This window comes from Drosophila yakuba, chromosome 2L (assembly GCF_016746365.2).
Source record: "Drosophila yakuba strain Tai18E2 chromosome 2L, Prin_Dyak_Tai18E2_2.1, whole genome shotgun sequence".
In the NCBI taxonomy this organism is placed as follows: Eukaryota; Metazoa; Arthropoda; class Insecta; order Diptera; family Drosophilidae; genus Drosophila; species Drosophila yakuba.
This window is the reverse complement of record NC_052527.2, coordinates 1,831,122-1,851,324: the sequence shown is the minus strand read 5'-3', so window position 1 is coordinate 1,851,324 and position 20,203 is coordinate 1,831,122. Positions and strand designations below refer to the sequence as shown.

Here is a 20,203-nt window from a genome sequence, read left to right as displayed (position 1 = left end):
GCACCCAAACTAACTCCAAGCCGATCCCTCTGGACTCATCCTAAGCGCAGAAGTGCCGTCAATAAGTTCTGGATGTGACAGCAGCCCCACCAATTATCTGTGAGTTATAACTTTTGATTTTGCACGTCGAAGTTGTGCCAATTAGTGGCCACTGCCGCCGGGCGAGTCTTTAAAAGTTTGCCGCATGACTTGGCAGATGCCAATGGAGTGGACCACCTGCGGGCGGAACTTTGAGGGATATATGCCGGTATAAGGATATGGGGATATGGGGTGGACCAACTGCGATTCCGAACTAATGGCATAAGCCGCTTATGTACCATGTACTCGCACTCGCAGTTTGCTCTTACTTTTAACCCACTCAGCAGCAAAACTTTTTTAGGATTATGGCAGACTTACGCAGAGCACACTTATGGCGCCGGCGAAAGAGACAGATAGTGGCTGCGAGAAAGAGAGGGGGGGGCGAGTGCGAGCGAGAAGCGAACGCTTTATAGTTTCAATATTTGCTTTGTCCTGTTCGGTAAAAATCCCCTGGGCACATAGGGCAGCCGGAGCTGCACGGATTTATAAATGGACTGGCAAACATTTGGCCAAAACTTTAAGAGGAGCGGAGAGGAAAGAGCCAGCGGCGGGGAGTCAAATGTTTGCTCCGTTTTAAAGGAGTTGAGCTTTATTGTTTTTGGCCAATTAGTCTTGGTCTCTAACCCGACTCGGCAATCGTCTTGAATCTCTCCCCAAGGTGTCCTTAGCCGAACGAAATTTATATACCCTCGCCTCGGCGCATCCTTGGAATCCTTTGACGTCAGCCAAGGAAGCGTTAAAAATGTTTCATGGCAGCCGTAATACTTGAAGTAGAAAAGCTGCTTCTGCTAATTCACAGAATTTCATTAGTCATTTCATCTGAAATAAATCCCATATAAGATGGTGCCCTTAAAGATTGTAATTTAAATACAGCATTGCAATTTATCTGTTATACATAAAGAAGAAAAATATATAGGGTACGCAACGCTTCGATAGAGCAATTCATATTCTGCCTTATTTTCATTTTGCGTGTGAAGCTGAGAAATGTAAGATAGCCGGCGAAAATTCCGTTTTCCGACCTTAAGTTGCTGCTAAAATGATTTATGTGCCGAGTTTATTTATTGCACCTCGATGAATACAAATTTAAATGTTTCGCCGGAAAAATTCAACCGTTGAACTCAACTGAGGCAGAGAAACAGCCGGATGAAAAAAAGGGATAATCGAATTGGAAAGGGAAAATGGAACTGGAAACTCCCAACTAGAACATAAAATGCATTCAAAGCTTCAATTGTTGAAATTTCACAAAAAAAAGGTATTTGTGCTTATATGGATTATGTTATTTATGGTTGACTGCTGAGGAATGGTATCAGCAAACAGCGAAATTTATAGATAAATTTGCCAAACGGATGCTTTGTTGGGCACCAGAGGATTTTGTGCACTCGTTTGGAAGGATTTTAGCTCCTCTTTAGCCTGTTCAAACAGATTGCGAATAATGCGAATTGAGTTATGCAAGTAGAAACAGAACGATTTTTGAGAAAGTGAACCCAAACAGACTAATATATCGAAGTGAATTTCCTGATCAGCTCAGCCTGATTGCTCTGTTGAACTCAATTTGAATTTTATTAATCCAACACCAACTCAACACCACTTAATTCCGCCTAAATACTCTGCCCTTCGCTAACTCACTCCGCATCAACAAACCTTTTATACAAGAATTCCATTTTATTTAAATATGCTGAGCAGCTAATGCAATTAAATAGTTCAACCTCAAGTTATTAGATAAACACACAAAGAAGCAACAAACCAGGACGAAGGATAACTGACGCAGACAACTGCAACTACAGTGAGCACGACTGACGGGGAGTGTCAGGATGACCATAGCAGCCACAGCAGTTCATAAGGATGTTGCAAACAGGACGAGGTCAGTGGATCCTTTTTTAAAACGAACAACCAAAGGATAAGGCAGTTATCAATTGGGCAACTAATTGTCCAGGTTATAGCCAGAATGACCCATGTGATTGGTCAAACATTTTCAATATTTCCTGAAAACAGCAGTTGTCCCACTCCAAAATGAATTTCCCAGAGGAAACCTCAAGCATTTTCCACCTTCCCTTTGTTTTCCGGGCAATTCCAAACAATAAGTTGCCATTTTACTGCCGAATGCTTAACCTTGTCCTCAATCGCAAAGGGAGCATTCGACTCCTGTTTTCCCTCGCTTTTCCTCCAGATGTTGCCCAAGATTATTTTCACCATTTTCTTTGTGCCCTTTGTTCGGTTCCCTAGAAAAGAAAAATTTCAATGGAATATGGGGAGCTGTTTTTGTGGGCTGGCGCCTAATCAGATATTTACGCCCCAGGCGGTGGCTCAAAGTAGAAAAATATCCAGCAGAACACCTTCAGTACACCGAGAGAAAATTCATTTAGTATGCAGGAGAAAAGGCTTCCATTAACTTTAATTCACACAGTGGTATTTCTCGCAGTGGGCTAGAATTACATTTGAGCTTTGGGCCTTCGACTTTTGCTGGGTGTTAAAATAAATGAGGAGCATTTAAGGCCAAATCCCCATGGCAGACCAACACCAACACCAGCATCATCCGCAGTCTGCAGTCCGAATCCGAATGGAATCGATATGTGAGCCCACTCCTCCTTCCTCCATTTTTCCTGTTTCCTGGGAAATCCGTTTCCTGTCAAGCTTACACTTAATTGGCAGCATTTATCAAAAATTTCATGGAAACAATGCTGGCAATTTCTGCATGAATTTGGCAGTGGTGGTTAGTCTGAAAACGGAGGCGCAGTAGGCGTGGCTTAAATCCTTGGTGATCCTAGACATACATCTGCATGAGAACGTGTCCAAGTAGGAGAAGCCCAGAAATCAGGTCGCCAGGTCCACTTTCTCCCTCTTAGAGCTCCATTGTGTGTTCCCTGTTTGATGTGTTGTGTGTGGAAAAGAAAAGTGGGAAAACGGAAGGTTCTGGGAGAAAGAAAAGTTTGTAGAGCATTTCACTTGACCTGCTTGGCGGATTGAGATCCTCGAGCGCAAATGGCAAAGGGAAATGGTATGGAAACCGTTCGAGGAGCAATAAAGTTTGCAGAACATGTTCATTGTAGGCCAAGGCAAATATGAAGAGAGGTTGAGGGGTGGTAAATCAATCTGCAGACATATCTCCTTAATTGACCCCACACTCAAAATAATTATCTCCCATTATGAGAGTGGAATTAACACTCAATGCAAGTGAGGCGCTTTAATCGCTGCTCAACCGCAATTTTCGTCTCTCGAATATCCTTCGCCTTTCCCCCCGGAATTTCACTTCCGGTCCAATTGGCAAACCTCGAAAACGGAAGGATATTGCGCCTACTGACGAAATGGGGGCGTGGCTAGATGCTGCTGGTATTGTTAATGAAAGGCAGTGCAATGGGCTTCCTGCTGCACTTCCGCAAATGAATAATTTATCGACACTCACTTCGATATGGACTTATATCCCGTATATTTGGACATTCCAGCACTCACTGCACAAATGTAAATATTAAAACTGTTATGAATGCGAGTGTGAGTGCTACTTTTCCACACTTTAATCCTCACCGCTGGTGAGTCCTTAATCCTTGACTGCCCTCCACTAATTCGGCCCCCATCCAAAAGAGGAATAAAGGGGAAGTGGGTTATGGAATTTTCGGGGAGCTGGTATTCCTGCCGGTCTCCTGATTCCTGTTTCCACGCTCTGTGGCATATTTAAAGTGTTGGCAAATCACGGCTATGGGAATTAGCAGGGGGTTAAATGGGAAAAGCGTAGATGTGCTCGGGGATTTCATCTGGTCAGCTGCACCATTCTGACCAAGTTGGCAAACATTGGCATGGGAAAAAGGATAAAGGCCCCCAACGAGGATACCAAATATGACATGTCATGCGGGCTTGCGTTGCATTCAGATTGCATTCAGATGAGGGGTGAAGGGTGAGAGCTTTATGTAGGTATTACTAGAATTTCGAGAAAAAAGCTTAATTCGAATTTGATTAAATTACTTTGCTAATATTGAATATTTACCAGGTACGTGCATTTTAATTTTTCAACAGAGAAGAGTATCCTGTAGATCTTACTGCCCCAGTGAAGAATAAACCAAGGCGTGTGTACAAGGGAAACTGACAAACAATGGCCGGTTTTCCATCCGCAGGATCCACCAATACAACCACGAACTATCCACGTCACAAACAGGAGCAGGCAAACAGCGTAGACAGTGGAGACAGCCGACAAGGACGATAATCAACTGGTAAACTGGTAAACAGCCGCAGACGATGGAAACCACCACCCATCCACCACTCGTCCTGCCATTCTCCTTCTGCTCCAAGTAGAAGGACCTTCTCGTCGCTCCACTGCAGCAGCAATTAAATTTCCCTGATTCCGTAATTGCGTCAAGAACGGACAACGAAATCTGCCACGCCCCGTTTGAACCGCCCACGAGTTAGTGGTTGCTATTAAAAAATCATAAATTAAGCAGTGGGAGCTTGTGTTATCCTTTTCCGACGTTTCTGTCCTCGATTCCTTGCACTTGAGAAGGATATTAAGTATTACAGTCGCCAATAAAGTGTTTTTAAATTGCTTTTGGCTGTTTATTATGGGTCATTTCTGTTTTATTTCTTTTGTTGCAACTAAAAACGCTTTTGCAATGTGTCTTTCAACCATTTTCATTGCATTTTCATAGCCTAGATTGTTAATTAATTTCCTCTTCTCTTGCTGTTCTCGCTTTTCACTCTGTTTCTTTTGGCCTTGTGCTTGTGGTTCTGTTTGGCTTATTTTCCTCGGAAACAAGAAACTCTTCCGAGCTGATGAACTCTTTAAAAATTGATTTATATTTAAGAACGGGAATTATTTGGCCAAAGGCGACCTTTCCCCTTTTTCTTTGATGTCTTATGGAATATCCTGATTCTGGCAGCCTTGAAACAAGACTTTGCCATAAAAGGAATATTAACTCGAAACCGCAGTGAAATCACAAGATGAGTCATAAACCTTCAAAAGACAGCATAAAGTCGGGAAAAATTTCATTGTGGGATGTGTGGTATGAATGGGAAAGGGATGTCATGTATTAAACATTTTAACAACTTGTGTAGTTTAACTGATATTAAAGAAAGTACTTTTCCTGCCTTTATTCATTTTTTTTAGCTGGACCTCTCAAAATATTTTAGAAACCTTTTGGCTACTTTCCCCACTCATTAATCAATTCCCCACCCCGCCCTTCAACATTCGTCACACCCCAAAGTTCAATCGGAGCAGAAGGAGATTTTGATATATTACTGGGGACCAACTCCCCTTGATTATTTCTTTAATTAAAGCTTTCACTTCCCGCTGAGAGAGAAAAAGTGGCGGAAATTTAATAAAAATGTCACAGCTGAGCTGTGCGAAAGGTCCGCTCTCATTTTCAATTTCCCCGAGGACCTTGGAACCTCCCACGATAATTATGAAATGGAAGTCATTTGTTCAGCTGTCGCCGGGCGAAGTTTTTCCAGCTGCGAGCTGACCACTGGGAAAGCTTTAAGGTGGAAGTGGAAAGATCGGAAAGTGGGAGGTGAAAGTGAGTGATTTGCATGATGATACTTTATTCCCTGTTCCTACTTTCCATTTCTTCCTCCAGCCACATCCACATGAATAAATTCCAATGGCCAATTTTGGACAAACTTTGTGGCATGTGGAAGGAAGGGAAAGGGTGCTTTACACGTGGTGCCAATGTCGTCCCGCCAACATTCTGACAATTTGTGGAAAACAAATAGGAAAAGCGGGGGAAGAGCTTCCCTGCTGAATTATTCATAAATATGCAACGCATTTCCATCTTGTTCTAGAATCTGTGAAAAATTCGGGTACATCCGATGACAGGCCAGGAAAAATGCTGGGACAGAAATGTCGAGAACTAGAATCCTGCGAAGGTGAGCTTGACATTGAACATCCTTCGAGGTCGGAAAAGATGGATGACATTTCCTAGGAACTTACTGATTTCAAGCTTACTGATATGCAAATCAGAGGGAAATCCATTAAAGACATGATGTGATGAATCTCTGTTTCTATATAATTTTCAATTTATTGCCTATCGAGTTTTTTAACCAAAAACCAAACAGTTTTCCTGCTCCTCTTTTATTTTCCACTTTTCAGAACCCCTATCCATTTTTACCCCCACAGCCGTTTTATGGTTTTGCACTTAGCAATTAACGAGTTTACTTTTTTTAGTGCTTCTCCCAGTGCCCGCATCAAGTGGACATATCCTCCTCCAATCCTCCACTCCTCCATTACCTCCACCACTCCCTGCAGCACTTTCTCCCTCTGGAAGCCCCTTTCACCACCCAAAAACACCTCCCAGCTGGCTCGTTGCTCTCAATTAGAGTGTCACTTCCGTTTGGAATTTAGTTCGCTGCTGGACAAATTTACCTATGTGCAGGTGCCGTCACCTCCGCCTTTTCCTCCCATTTTCCCAATCCCGCATCCTTCCATGTTTTCCACCCGCTTTTCCCGCTCCTCCAGCTGCCATAAAAGCGGAACTCGGACACGGACTGCATTGCGGTATGGTCCTCTTTGGGGGATGCTTAATGGGAAGAGGATAAGGATGTGAATTCGGATCTGGAGGGGACAACTTGGATCCTCTTTGAGTTCGTGCTGGGAAATAATTGCGCTTCAGAGAGTTGGTAATTTATGGCAGGACAGTGCAGGGTTCAACTGAAGTTCAAGGTCCGAGAAGCAGTTTTCCGTGGAAATTGTCATTTCAATTGCATTAAGTTCGCATCGCGGACAAAGAAAGTTCTCACAATTTTTGCCGAGTTCTGGCTACAAGTGAATGCACATTATTCTTAGGAGTTTTCCACTCCCTTGGCTTTATTACCCCCTCAGAATCACCTTCTACTTAGTAGCTTTCTTTGCAGAAAATGCAGCGGAAATTGTTTCTAAATAAGAGCAAAAGCAGAAGAAAATGGGAAAATGTCAAAGAAATTTAAGAAGCGCAAAGAAAGTTGGATGGGGGGCTGTTAGGTGAAGGCAGGAAGTATTGCAGAGAAAACTCCGATTGAATTGGTGTCAAGGAATCGGAAAATAAAAACAGGTGGGAAAATAAGATTTGAAATGAGGAGAATAAAGGAAAAGGGATTCCTCTGGAGTGGTTTTGATTTCCGGGAAAGGTTCAAACACATGTCGCTCTCACCTTTCACCGGCTTTTCAACTTTAATTTTCTTTGCGGTCTGCCTTCGAGCTTTTCATCTTCCTGTTCTGCCTGCGGTTCCTTGGCATTAATTATAGGAAAGTGCCTGCGAACACATTTTCACATCATTAAAAATTATTTATGTGGGCCAAGTGGATAAGGGCCCAGGATAACAGGAAGCCAGGGATACAATTCAAAAGGAATTAATGTCCTTCCCCGCCTGCCCCATCTTTTAACAAATATGGAACCGAAGTAAGTTTCATGGATACTATGAGATATTCGCGAGACTTAAGAATCATTGTTTCATTGAAATTTGCATAATTCGCTGCGAATTTTGTGGTCGCAATTTAACGAGCCACACAATTTGTCAGCGGACAACCTCGAATTATTCATGGGCAGCCAAAAAGGCAGGACAGGTGTAATGGTGTACAGGTGTACAGGTGGGAAAACTCTGACTGTGGAGCAATCAACTTTGGGTCTATGAATTTGTAATTGGCAAGGACACAAAGTTAAATGGAATGGAAGCAGACGAGAGTTAAATGCCAAGGGAGGTGAGTCTGGAAGATAGGTGTCCAAATGCCTGGAATTCGCCTAAAAGTAAATGGAATTATTCATGGTCAGAACTGCCATTTACTACTTAAAGAAAGAGGTCAGAACTCACATGTTGTACATTAAATAAATTGGAAAAACTAGAGACTTCCAACTAATAAAGTAAATTGTTATTTATGGCTGGCTATAATTTGTAAACAACATTTGAAAACAACTGTAATATTATATTGATTCTGCAATGAGAGGAAACGAATAGATGTAAATATTGCCAGTTGGGAAAACAATTACTGGAAATAGGGAACACTATCAAAAATGATGAAGAGGGAAATGGGGGAAACTGGAATAGGAGCATTTCATTTGTGGCCATCGGTAAATAATTTAGAACTGGTGCAGCAAGCACTGGACCACCGAATCCCCCGGTTTTCCCTGTTGATATATAACACCGAAATCCGCGACTGAGCTATTTAATCAACAAATTATACGGACAAACAATGTGGGCGGTGATGCGGACAAGGGCGTGGCATTAGGCAGTGGCAATTGAAACTGGCAACTACGAAAATAGAAATGACAGTTTTAATTTCCGTCTAGTTGTGCAGCGGGAACAAATGAAAACGAAGAGCACTTTTGACCCCAGGACTTTCAGTTTATTAAAATAGAACAAATGTTTAATCAGTAAATACTAATTTAATGTAGAGGTCAGATGTTCTGCTGAATTTCTACTTATGTCCAGAATAATTGTCCTTCTTAGGACACACTACTAAGGCATCTCAATCAACGAATTCTTAGAGATTCCAAGTATACCCATCATCTCCATCATCCCCTCAATCATCATCATTCCCATCGATGAATTCGCACGTGACCCAATGCCATAGATTTCCATTCCCCCGATTTCCCCCAACATTCGCTAAGAAAACAAAGGACCCGGGAAAATGTCAACAAACACAAGCGGAAAAATCGTGAGCAGGATGAGAGAAAAAGAAAGGAAAATGTTCTGAAGTCGATTCGCCAAGTGAATATTTTGTGTCGCTTTCGCATTTTGCATGCGTAGTTTCCAATCCCACTGTCAATATGCCATGAGTGAGAAAGAGATAGCGATGCCAGAGGGAAAGAGACGGGGACACACATGTTAGCTTTTCCAAATTCTCTCCTCACGTAGCCGTAAACCATTTTGAGCCAAAAAATGGAAAAAGCGATAAGAGGAGCGAAACCGAGACCACGGCGCACTACGAACTTAGCATGGGAGATGAGAAATACCAGGACCACGCCCCCTTAGGCCTCCCACCTCCTGCCAGTTGAAGAGAAAGGCCTTTCTCCAGACTGAGGCGACTTTATTACGGCGATTCTTCCCCGAGGGAAAGGAGAACAGAGGGATAATTGAGATGCACGCGACATTTCAACAAAATTAAAAGAGGGAAAAATGCTGAAAATGTCCTTTAGAAAAGGGCGAAAAGGAAGAGGCACCATCGAGCTTGCCAATTTAATTCGTTTCTGAATTCCAAATACAGTTTGCTGGCTTTTGGCCAAAATAATTTGCAATATTTACGGGGCAACGAAAAGAGGAGGAGGCCAAGATTTCTTGGCCAAGCAAAAGTGGGTCGAGATGGGAGGGGGTATTTGAAAGACGAGTAAACATGAAATTAATATGCGATATGGAATCATTCAAATGACAAGACAATCAAACAAGAAGCCATGTGAATTAAAAGTCGACTGACATGGAGATGCCAATTTTGGGAATGAGTTTCGGACTTTAGACTTTTCTTCTTAGACTTTTTAGGCCTAACTGTCCATAAAACAGCCACATCCGCTGCCATAAGATGTGGTCGACACCTGGCCCTTGGTCATTTCTCCCTTCCTCATTCAAATACTCTCCATTTAGGTTCATTGGAAAACTTTTGTCCTAACTACAGTCCACTGGAATGCCGAAAATGTGAAACCGATGGAAAAACTAATTTGTGTCTCAAAAGAAGCCCGACTTTGGTAACTTCTGCCCTGAGTTCCTGCTCCCTCTCCACCTGAGAATATGGTTTTGGCCGGAGGCAGTTCCTCTGCCATATTGGAGATTCCAAAGTTATTGGAGGAGATCCAGAGGAAGTGGAAGTGAGGAAGTGAGCCACATAATTCCTGGACCACTGACAATTTGAAACTTGCACCGCGAAATTACGCGGACTGATGAGCAAAGTTGGCTCCCAGAGACATTCAAGATTCTCCACTGGCATTCACATTCAGAGAGATGAGAAATTACCCTACGGGAAATGGAGAGAGATAGAGAGTGGGGAGTGAAAGAGAGGGATGTTCAAGTATCGTGTAAATGGAAACAATTTCTGGTGAAGTGAGCAGCATGCTTTGAATACCTGCCACATTACAACATTATGCACTGAAAAAGGGAATGAGTTGATCATAAATATACGTATAATATACTACATACATACAGAAAACACTTTATTGCAGATGCAGAATGCAAGATTCCATTTTTAACAATTTCCAATTACTTTATTTGCTTTTATTTTTTTCAGTGCAAAGCACACACATTTATGGTAAATGTGGCTCGCATTATTTAACTTTTCATTCTTTCAAATTTATTTCACCACGCCTTATAATTTAATACAACTTTTTCTGTGGCATCCCCCTCTCTTTCTATCTCCCTCTGTCCGTCGCTTTCCTTTTTTGTTGGTAATATGTGTGTGTGTTTTAATGTGTGTTACTTTCCTCTTAGCGGAAATTTTTGCTTCCTTTTCTGTGGCTTTTCTGGTGCTTTGAAATTATTCGCTGGCTGAAAATAAGTCAAGGGAAACCAGCAAGATTCCCCGTCTCTCTTCCACAGTTAACACAACCACTGTCTCTTTCCCCCAGAACACCCCTCTCTTTCTGCCCAGCTCGGCATACAAAAGCAATTACGATGGGTGCTCCACTGACTGGTCTTAAATGGGTCCGCTCCCCGCGTCCTCCTTTCTCTCGGAAAACACAAGACTCAAAGTCAAGGGATTGACAGCTGCCGCGCCCCCTTTCCACACTTTTCCCGCCGCCTCTGAAGCTTCAATATGTCAAAGCAAAGCAAAAGGAAAATCAGTGCAGGGCCCACGGAAGTTTTCCTCGCCAGAATTGTGGCCAACTGTAAGTTGGGAAAAGGGAAGGGAAAGTCTCGCCAGTGCAAACAATGACAACTTGTGCTAACCCCTCGAATTTCACTCATTCACTCTGCTTGCATTTCATAATTAAACAGAAGTGGTGGGTTCTTTATTCTGAAATTTCCACAAATCTGTTGCCAGGAAAAACTGTGACACGACCTCAAATCGAAACGAGGAAAAGCCCATTTAAAAAGTGAAAATAAAATGAAGTGAGGAGGAGGATTTGAATGTAGACATTGTTTCGTTTATCGCGAACTTTTTTTTATTATACCCGTTACTCGTAGAGTAAAAGGGTATACTAGATTCGTTGAAAAGTATGTAACAGGCAGAAGGAAGCGTTTCCGACCATATAAAGTATATATATTCTTGATCAGGATCAATAGCCGAGTCGATTTGGCCATGTCCGTCTGTCCGTCCGTCTGTCCGTCTGTCCGTCTGTCCATCTGTCCGTCTGTCCGTATGAACGTCGAGATCTCAGGAACTACAAAAGCTAGAAAGTTGAGACTAAGCACACAGACTCCAGAGACATAGACGCAGCGCAAGTTTGTCGATTCATGTTGCCACGCCCACTCTAACGCCCACAAACCGCCCAAAACTGCGACGCCCACACTTTTGAAAAATGTTTTAATATTTTTTCATTTTTGTATTGGTATGGTAAATTTCTATCGATTTGCAAAAAAACTTTTTGCCACGCCCACTCTAACGCCCACAAACCGCCCAAAACTGCCACGCCCACACTTTTGAAAAATGTTTAAATATTTTTTTATTTTTGTATTGGTCTTGAAAATTTCTATCGACTTGCAAAAAATCTTTTTGCCACGCCCACTCCTACGCCCACAAACCGCCCAAAGCTGCCACGCCCACACTTTTGAAAAATGTTTTGATATTTTTTCATTTTTGTATTAGTCTTGTAAATTTCTATCTATTCGCCAAAAAACTTTTTGCCACGCCCACTCTAACGCCCACAAACCGCCAAAAACTGTCCTTCGCACTTACACTAGCTGAGTAACGGGTATCAGATAGTCGGGGAACTCGACTATAGCGTTCTCTCTTGTTTTCTCTCTAAACAGGGATTCCTTCTTGTCCCAAAGTCTTTTTTTTTTGTCTTGGCTGGAAATGAGGAAAAGCGATTGAAATCATCACAAGTGACCCACAATCAAAAGAAAACTGAACTCGGATCTAAGCTGCTCAAAGAGGAGAACAAAAGAAAAGCTCTCAAATTCAAAGAAATTTACGCTGATAGCGTAAATATATATTTTTGTTCATAAAGCTAAAAATAAACCTTTTTAAATTTCTCATTCCCACTTTTTACAAATTTCTAGTAAAAAGAAAAAACATATTTTATTTCCAGGAATAACGCTTTTTGTTTGTTTGATTCATCTCATGATGCCGTAAATATTATTCAGCCCGGAAAAATATTTATTTACATATAAGTGATGGATGAAAAACTTTGAACAACAGTTTAACAAAAGTTGCTAATTTTAGTGGCAAGCCCAAGAACGAAACTTTTTGTAGAGGATGAGCAAAAATATGAAATACAATTACCACATTAATTTACATCACTGCGGCCCGAAAAACAATTAAAAAGTTACCAAAGTTTGAGTCCAAGCAAACAAATGTAGTGGGAACTAAAAATCAGAATACATGAGATTTTTTGGCTCCGCAAAGTTTGCCAATAAATCGAAATGTTGTTAGACAAACTAATCCTGAATTCCTGATCCCCTTTGGTTGCTCAGATATTTCAATCGAATATTTCGTTTGCCCTGCGGATTCATGGATTCCTAAACCACAAAGGTTTGTTTGTTGTGTAGTTTCCTCGTGGCTTTTCCTTTGTTTGCCAAGCGAATTTCATAGAGAAATAGATTCGAAAATGGCTCTGTGTTTCATTCTGCTCATCTGTTTATTGATGTACTTCTTTTTACAAAAAAGCAATGTTATTGGAGAAACAGACTTAGAAACAGAGGGAGAGAAAAGTTTTCCTGCCACACAAATCAATTAAAAGTTCGCCCCAAGCTCAGGCAAAAGTCTTCAATCTTCCATCTTCAGCAGACTTTAAAGAGAATCTCATTCTTGGGGAGAAGAATATACATCAATGAGTCAGGATGTTATTCAAGCATCTTCCAAATTAAACATTGATCGATGGCAGGATTATTTTCTACCATTCTCATCCCTATATTATTCCCCGATAAACACTTCTAATTGATATTTAAATTGAGACTTTTCTTTGTCGCTATCTTAAATTTAAATTTGGGTTCTGCAAGGATAATCTCCCTTATTCCCCCGACTTTTCCTGCCACCTCAAATGTGCGAGTCGTTGACATGAATAATAAGAATTTCGACCACGAACGAAGGACTCTCCGCAGACTAAGGCCTAAGGACTACTGACCTCCCCCAAACTGGTTTCCTCGAACGGAGGATGGTCTCGAAATTATGGCAGCAGAGAGGATGGAATCGCAGAAGAGAGCGGAAGCTTCTCCAGAGATTTATCTGTGAGATAACCCGAGCGAAGAGCGGATGTTCCTGGCTACATGTTGACAATGTCTGGCAACATTTGTGTCATCCTTCGTCCTTTGGCTCTCCCTTATATTGATTTCTTGCTCTGTTTTGGCTTCGATTTGAGGTTGAAGGCGGTGCAAGGAGTCAAGGAATGGGTGGCAGATGGATTTCTGGGTCAATTGCTTTCTGGTTGTGTATTTCACCATCTGTTCCTGTTTGTTGGTGACACTTTTCGGGGATTCCAATCCAAAAACCACAGACCTTTAACTTGAAACGGGGTAACCGTATGCCACCCTTTCACACTTTAAACCAATTACGAACTTGGCCCAGGCGACAAGCACTTAATTGGTTTAAAGGCCTTGACACAAAGTTTTCACTGGCAATTTGCGATGGCTGCGCATTTCCATCCAGTCATCCAGTCAACTGACATGCCACGCCCACTTCAATCGAGGACCCACAAATATATTTGTTTTGGTGTGCGGTAAGGGAAAATGCACGAAATTCTGCGGACAAACCCAAAAATAAATGAGCGGATGCAGGTCAAAGTGCAGTGGATGCACCCCGACGTCCTTCGTCCTTCGTCCTTCGATTCCTTCCCCCTAACGCCTGATTATCGGAACCCCTTTTTGTGATAGATGATGCCGCCTGCTTCTGTTACTGGCAACCTTTTAAAATTCCGCTCACGCAGGACATCACCTGCCCCTGGCTTCGTCCTTCAGCAACGAGTTGCGGTTTCCATGGGAGGAGAGACAGGGTTCAAATAGGGATAAACGGGTGGGAAAACACGGTGCAGCTGCAATTTGGGGCCTCGGTTCGGCTGACAATGTCAGCACTTTCATTATTGCCCGCATTTTGGACTCAAAGTAGGACAAAGGAAGGAGCTTAGGTAAAAGGGCGGAGGAGTGTGGTGGTGCAGCTGAGTTCAGCTGATTGAATAGTATTTTTCCATGCTACTCGCCAAAGTTCCGATGCGGCAGCAATCAACGCATTTTCCAAGTGTTTTCTGGCATTTTCCGGGATCTGATGAAAGGCACCAAATGGGAATGAAATCCGAGACAGCTATTCAGAATTGCCGAAGTTCTTTCATCTAGATAGGTGAATTAGAAGGTATCCACATTGGATTGATTTACAATTCAAACAGATTGAATAACTTTTTCCATTTCACTTTAAGTCTTTTATATTTAATTTTCAAAAATTTGATGGTTTTGCCCTTCTCCTGACCACCTTAACTCTCCATTACTCATACGCAGCGTCGACCACAGCAGTCTGTCCAACTTGACTTTTTCAACCGACTGGGGCAATGCTTTTAGACCCGCTTTCAGAATTCTTAATGAGAATTTTCTGAGACAAGTTCCCGAGTTTGGACACAGCTTTGCGGAATGTTTTCCTGCACTTTTCAAACGGTCAAGGGTGCTTTCTGACCTTGAACTTACACATGAAGACACACGAATGAAAACCGCGATGGGAAGAAAAAGTGCCTTTCTTTCTCCTTCTCTTTTAAATGAGAGCACTTTGCTGTTGGGAAATCCCTCGACCACGTGTTCCCTTCTCTAATATATTTCTTGACTTTGTTTTCCATTTCGGCATTTCCTTTGGCCCACAAATGCAAATGGAAACACTCGGATAAAGTGAAAAATTCTTCTGTTATACCAGCCACCTTTAGCCGCTGTTTCGCCAGGCAAATAAAGATTTTCCCATCTCACAGCGCGGTTTCCTGACCCCAATGCATCACTAGTTGAGGTTCTGCTCCTTGCTTAAATGGAGATGAGCACCTGCCCACCTCCTCATCTTGGGGTCACATCAATTTGAATGTTTCGCCTTGTTTGAGATGCTAATGCTGCGGAGAACACGAATATCTTAGTTGTCGGGGAATAGAGAGGTTAGCCGGCAGGGAAAGGGGAAAGTCAAGTTGCAACCACCCGGGTCACGTCCTCTGTTCTCCCTCCTCCACTGTCGATTGTGCGACAGTTGAACACTGGAAATGGGTCGAAGGTGTTGCATGATTTATGGATGGATGAAGATGCAGGGAGTCCCTCAAGACGGTGTACTGCACTTGCTGTTTATGTTCCAGGTGGTTAATATCCTGCGAACAGGGAAACAACTCGAACAATAGAAACTGGTAAGAGGGAAAGCATATGTACGTCCGTACTTTCTCCTTTCCCTTTCTCCAATTCTCCGATTCTCCAGTGTAGCAATTCCCGCAACTGTGTGCTATGGAGTACAGGGATACGCGATAGAGACATCTGCCACTTCACCCGATTCATTCCCACATTGTTCAGTGAACGCCCATTGAGGCATGCATAAAATATGTTACAAGGCAACCGACCATGCCCTCTTCACTGAAAGGGGCGGTGGATTCCGGGAGATGGCAGCCTGCCATCGATAAATTCGTTAAAATCTTCGCTTCATTCAATTAAAAGGGAAAACAAAATAAACGGAAAACAAGGAAAACACGTCACCAGAACTGAAGGAAATTTAAAAGGGGAAGAGCAAGGACATGTAAAGTGAGATGTCATCCGTGCGGGAAATCAGAAAGGATATTCTGAATCGATCTGAACTGATGTAATGAAGAAATAAAAGTTTCGATTTACTCAGGGTGAAAGGGTAACGTGGTCAAAACCAACTGTTGCAGCTAATTATAACTTTTGGCGGAATAGTAATTGAAAGCCATTGAAAAAGAACAACTTGTTAATGGTTACAAAAGGAGGAAATAGTGCAGCTGATTCTCAAGCTGAGCAGAAGGAGGCAATGGTGAAGTTAAAGGCGGAATCTCCGACTGAGCAGAGGGAGCTCTTGAATTAATACTATCAGGGTGTTCGGAATCTGTTGAATGTCCTTGCGAGCAGACTTTAATCCACCTTGCAGAGCAGGCCAGCGATGAAACCCCCCAAACAAATCAGCGCATTAACAACTTTAATAAGTTTAGATGTTGATTCCATTAAATATACATTCTAGTGCTCTTGTCAATTAATTGCCTTGATTTACATAATTAATCAATTGAATTTCTTTAACCTTTCGCGGCGAATGTATGTACATAATTCGTTGAGCTCCGTATAAATAAGCCCGAAATTCGGCAAAAATGTGTCAATTGAGTTTTTCGCAACATGTGTGGGCTGCGTACCTGTTTTTTGTGCCTCGTCGTAGCATCCTGCATCCTTTTCGGAGTGTCCCACTCCATCAACGAGTCCGTTTGTGTCCTGAGCAATGCGCCTCAGCAATGTGGAGCCTTCTGCCTGGCAGCATTGCATCCACTGTACGATCAGTACTCCAAGTCCAGGCAACAGGAGTCAAGCCAGGAGGCAATGGTGAAGATCATAGCGGCTCAGGCTGAGCAGAAGGAGCTGTTGAATGTCCTTGCAGCAAACATAACTTCCACCGCGAGCAGCCTTAAATCCACCTTGCAGAGCATGCCATGTACACTGTTGCCTGTCCATAGGATTGGATCCAGATTTTATATCATAGTATATAAAGAGAAATCCATGATTGATGCCGCGAAAACGTGTCGCGAAAAGGGCGGTCACTTAGCAGCCTTCCGAAACGAAGACGAGTTTGAAGCCGTGACAAGATTCGTCAATAAACATACCTACTTCTGGCTGGGCTTTCATCGAAATAGTACGGGCGTATTCGTGACGGCCACCGGAAATGAACGACCGTTTATAAAGTGGGAGTCAGGAGAACCCAAAAAAGGTGGAGACCAGAACTGTGTTGTTCTGTTCAAATCACGCATGCTTAATTGGAAATGCTGTACTGCCGTTTCCTTCATTTGCGAGTTGGAGGCGGATTAATAAAGATAAAGATATCTATACATAATTATGTGTCAATTGCTCTGCGAATGTGCCTGCTGAGAGTAAGAACAGTTTTCGCATAAGCACGCACACACTTATTGGGTTGAATTGCTTAACACAGAATTAACCAAATCCATGCCATATAAAGCAATATTCAAATTAGACCACTTCGTACTCATTTTGGCGGGTACTGCTGTTGCGAAATAGTTGCGCCCAAGTTCGAGGTGGATTCAAAAATATGTAAAATTCTAAAATATGTAAAATGTAATCTGCAGAATATAGACAAGTAGAGAAGTAAAAAAACAAATTTATTTCATTTCGTTCGTTTTATTTTTGTATATATATGGCCAAAGTGGAAGTCCTCTGTTACCTGATCGCCCACTCATTTGGAATTGTTATTTGTTTATAGACTATAGCGTTCTCTCTTGTTTTATATTCGTAAATGCAGTGAAATAATAAACACAATGAAATGCAGTCAGATGCCTGTAGATGAAATTCCATATTCGGGCTCATCCTTCAGTTGCTAATGTGTGAAGAGGGTCCTCATTAGTTTTGTATGACTCCGCAAATGAGGGGATCTCAGAAAGGAGCTGTGCTGCGAATTCGGGATGGCAAGTCATGTGAGCTAATGATAAACACTCTCGTTAAGGATGTGTGGAGAGGGGAGGGGAAAGGAACTAAGCCAAAGCGGATGCTCAGATAACGGACAACGAAAAGCAGGAAGTGGGAGTGGTTGCAAATGGTAGCGGAAATGGAAAATGGGAAGTGCAAAGGACTTCATGCAATTCTAATTTCATTTGTTCACTGAATAATTGCGCACTTTAATTGAAAATACGAATGCATTTTTGTGGCCGGAAAATAACGAATGGAAAAATCAGATGCAGTTAATATTATGACAGGTCTGAGAAATGGTTACAAGCTGTGCAATTTGTGACATACCAAATAATGGCTAATGAAGCATGGAAAGAAAGAAAATGAAGTGCAAATCTCTGGAAAATTAAAACAAAGCTAACTATGGAATTTAGAACACTCAAATGTTGCGCTCCAATGGTTTTAAAAAAAGATGTCAATTAAGAATATGATATTTCTAAAGAGGAATTCAAAGTAGTGAAAAAGTCTGCCCAGAAAAAGCACTTCGAGCTCCGCCAAATGAGGCGAGGAAAAATGGGAAAAGGCCAGAAAAGCAAGCAAAGCAAATGGAAAGAACATGGAAAACTGCCGCAATTTGTTGCAAAAACAAAGAAAGTTTCGCTTGTCGGAACGGAAATGCAACAAAGTAACGAATGGGAAATGCGGCAGGGGAGATATTTAAATCCTTTCCCTCTGAGTTTTCTCTTCCTGAGTAGAAACTGCAATCAGCCACTCCCACAATTCTCGCTCCGCCCATTTTGATGACGCTTGATAAAAACCCCCAGAAAAATAGAAAAAAAATGGAACATGAAGAGGGAAAAGTTCATGTTTTTCCTTGTCAACTCTTCTTTAAAGAAGAAAGGAGAAAATTTGGTCGATGAAACGGCTTGCAAGTGGGGAAAGCCACAAAGGACTGAGGACACTTGCTGCTTGCATTTGTGTTGTTTACAACTGGTGAGTGACTTTTATTGCCTCCCATTCGGATTTGCATTTTCAGAGCAACTGAACAGCACCTAATTGAAAGTAGGGCGAATTGGAAACTCAAATCGTGGATTATATGAAATGTGAAGAATAGAAACGGACTGAAAGGATGCCAAGAATCGATTCATGAGGCATCTTCCAGTTCATAAATTCCTCATGAAAGTCCTTTCCCATGTGAAAGGATTCTCCACTGTGTTACTTTTCCAAAGCCTCATTTTCATTCTCGCCACATTGGAACTCTGAATGTGCAGCATAAAACTAAGTGCTCCCTTTCAGGATCTCTGCCTGCTCCTTTCTTATATCGCATATCCCCCCAACTTACATCCTGTGCCTTCCTGAATCCTTTCATTTCGTATTTAGCCGAAGGGAAACGCAACAGAAAGGAAAATGCGGCTAGACAAGAGCTTGAAAGCAAGAAAAGGACCACAACTGGGAAGAGAAAGAGAGGCTAGAGTACAGATGAAAAGAGAGGGGAATAGAGGAGCCAGCAGTCAACATTTGCTGACTTAGCTGCAATTATGGCAGATATTTTTATGAACTTGATGCCAGCACACACTCACACTGAGACACATCCTCCGACACATGACACACACACTCACACACTAAAGGGTAGTGGATAGGGACATTACGACTCCTGAAAGGAAGCTGCGAGAAAAAGGTCAAACGGAGCATGGAAAATGAAGATGGAAACTCCAGTTGGAAAATCATTCGCTAGAGTTTATGTAGATGTTGCTCACTACTTCACAGATAAGTTATGTTATTGTGCTACTCCCCATTAAATACATCAATTTTTGCTATTAACTAAAAACATAATAGAATGTTTCCTGGCTGCTTTAAAAATGCCGTATCATTATTAATTTCCCTTTGTTGTTCATTTTATAGGTGGCACTTGCAACTGAAAAACATGTCCATGATGAAAAACCGCACATTTCCACAAGGGACAACCAAAAGCAGAGGTTAATTGTTCAAATATTTTCAGAGCACACATGGAACGCCCTCTGACCGCCGCACCCCTCTCCCCTCTGCAATCCATTTCTGAAACAGTGAAAGGCGCCACAAGATCACAACTCTGCTTTCACCAAAAACAAACTCCAAATTAATTTACGGCGCAGTTAAACATGCAAACATTTTCATTGTTCATTTTTATAGAGGGAACAGTGGAAAATGGAAACTCTACTTCTTCATTGCAGTTTATTTCGAGGCTCGATAAGAATCATCAACAATTCATTTTCGGTTTCATTGCGTTCCCATTTCGCGAACTTTATTTCTTTAAATATCCCGCGGGGAGAACCATGAAATTCCCGTCGTAAAATTAAATTTCTCGCAATTAATTCCGATTCCGATTCCCCTCCGCTTTGCAGAAAGTTCGCTGGAATTTTTATCGCTGACCCGGAATGACCTTCCCATCGATTTCATCGCCTCCCATTTCCCACCCTCCCCATTTTATTTTCCTTTA

At 42.1% G+C, this 20,203-nt stretch overlaps 1 protein-coding gene across 1 annotated transcript; it reads left to right on the top strand.

Annotated features, from left to right (window-relative positions):
- Positions 1-16,455: 16,455 nt before the first annotated feature.
- On the top strand, positions 16,456-17,136 carry LOC6526460 (accessory gland protein Acp29AB). The gene has a single exon (XM_002087543.1). The coding sequence runs from the start codon at positions 16,456-16,458 to the stop codon at positions 17,134-17,136; it is 681 nt and encodes a 226-aa protein (XP_002087579.1).
- Positions 17,137-20,203: the final 3,067 nt, after the last annotated feature.

Coding starts and splice junctions, on each gene's coding strand:
- LOC6526460 (XM_002087543.1), top strand. CDS start 16,456: ATGTGTGGGCTGCGTACCTGTTTTTTGTGCCTCGTCGTAGCATCCTGC.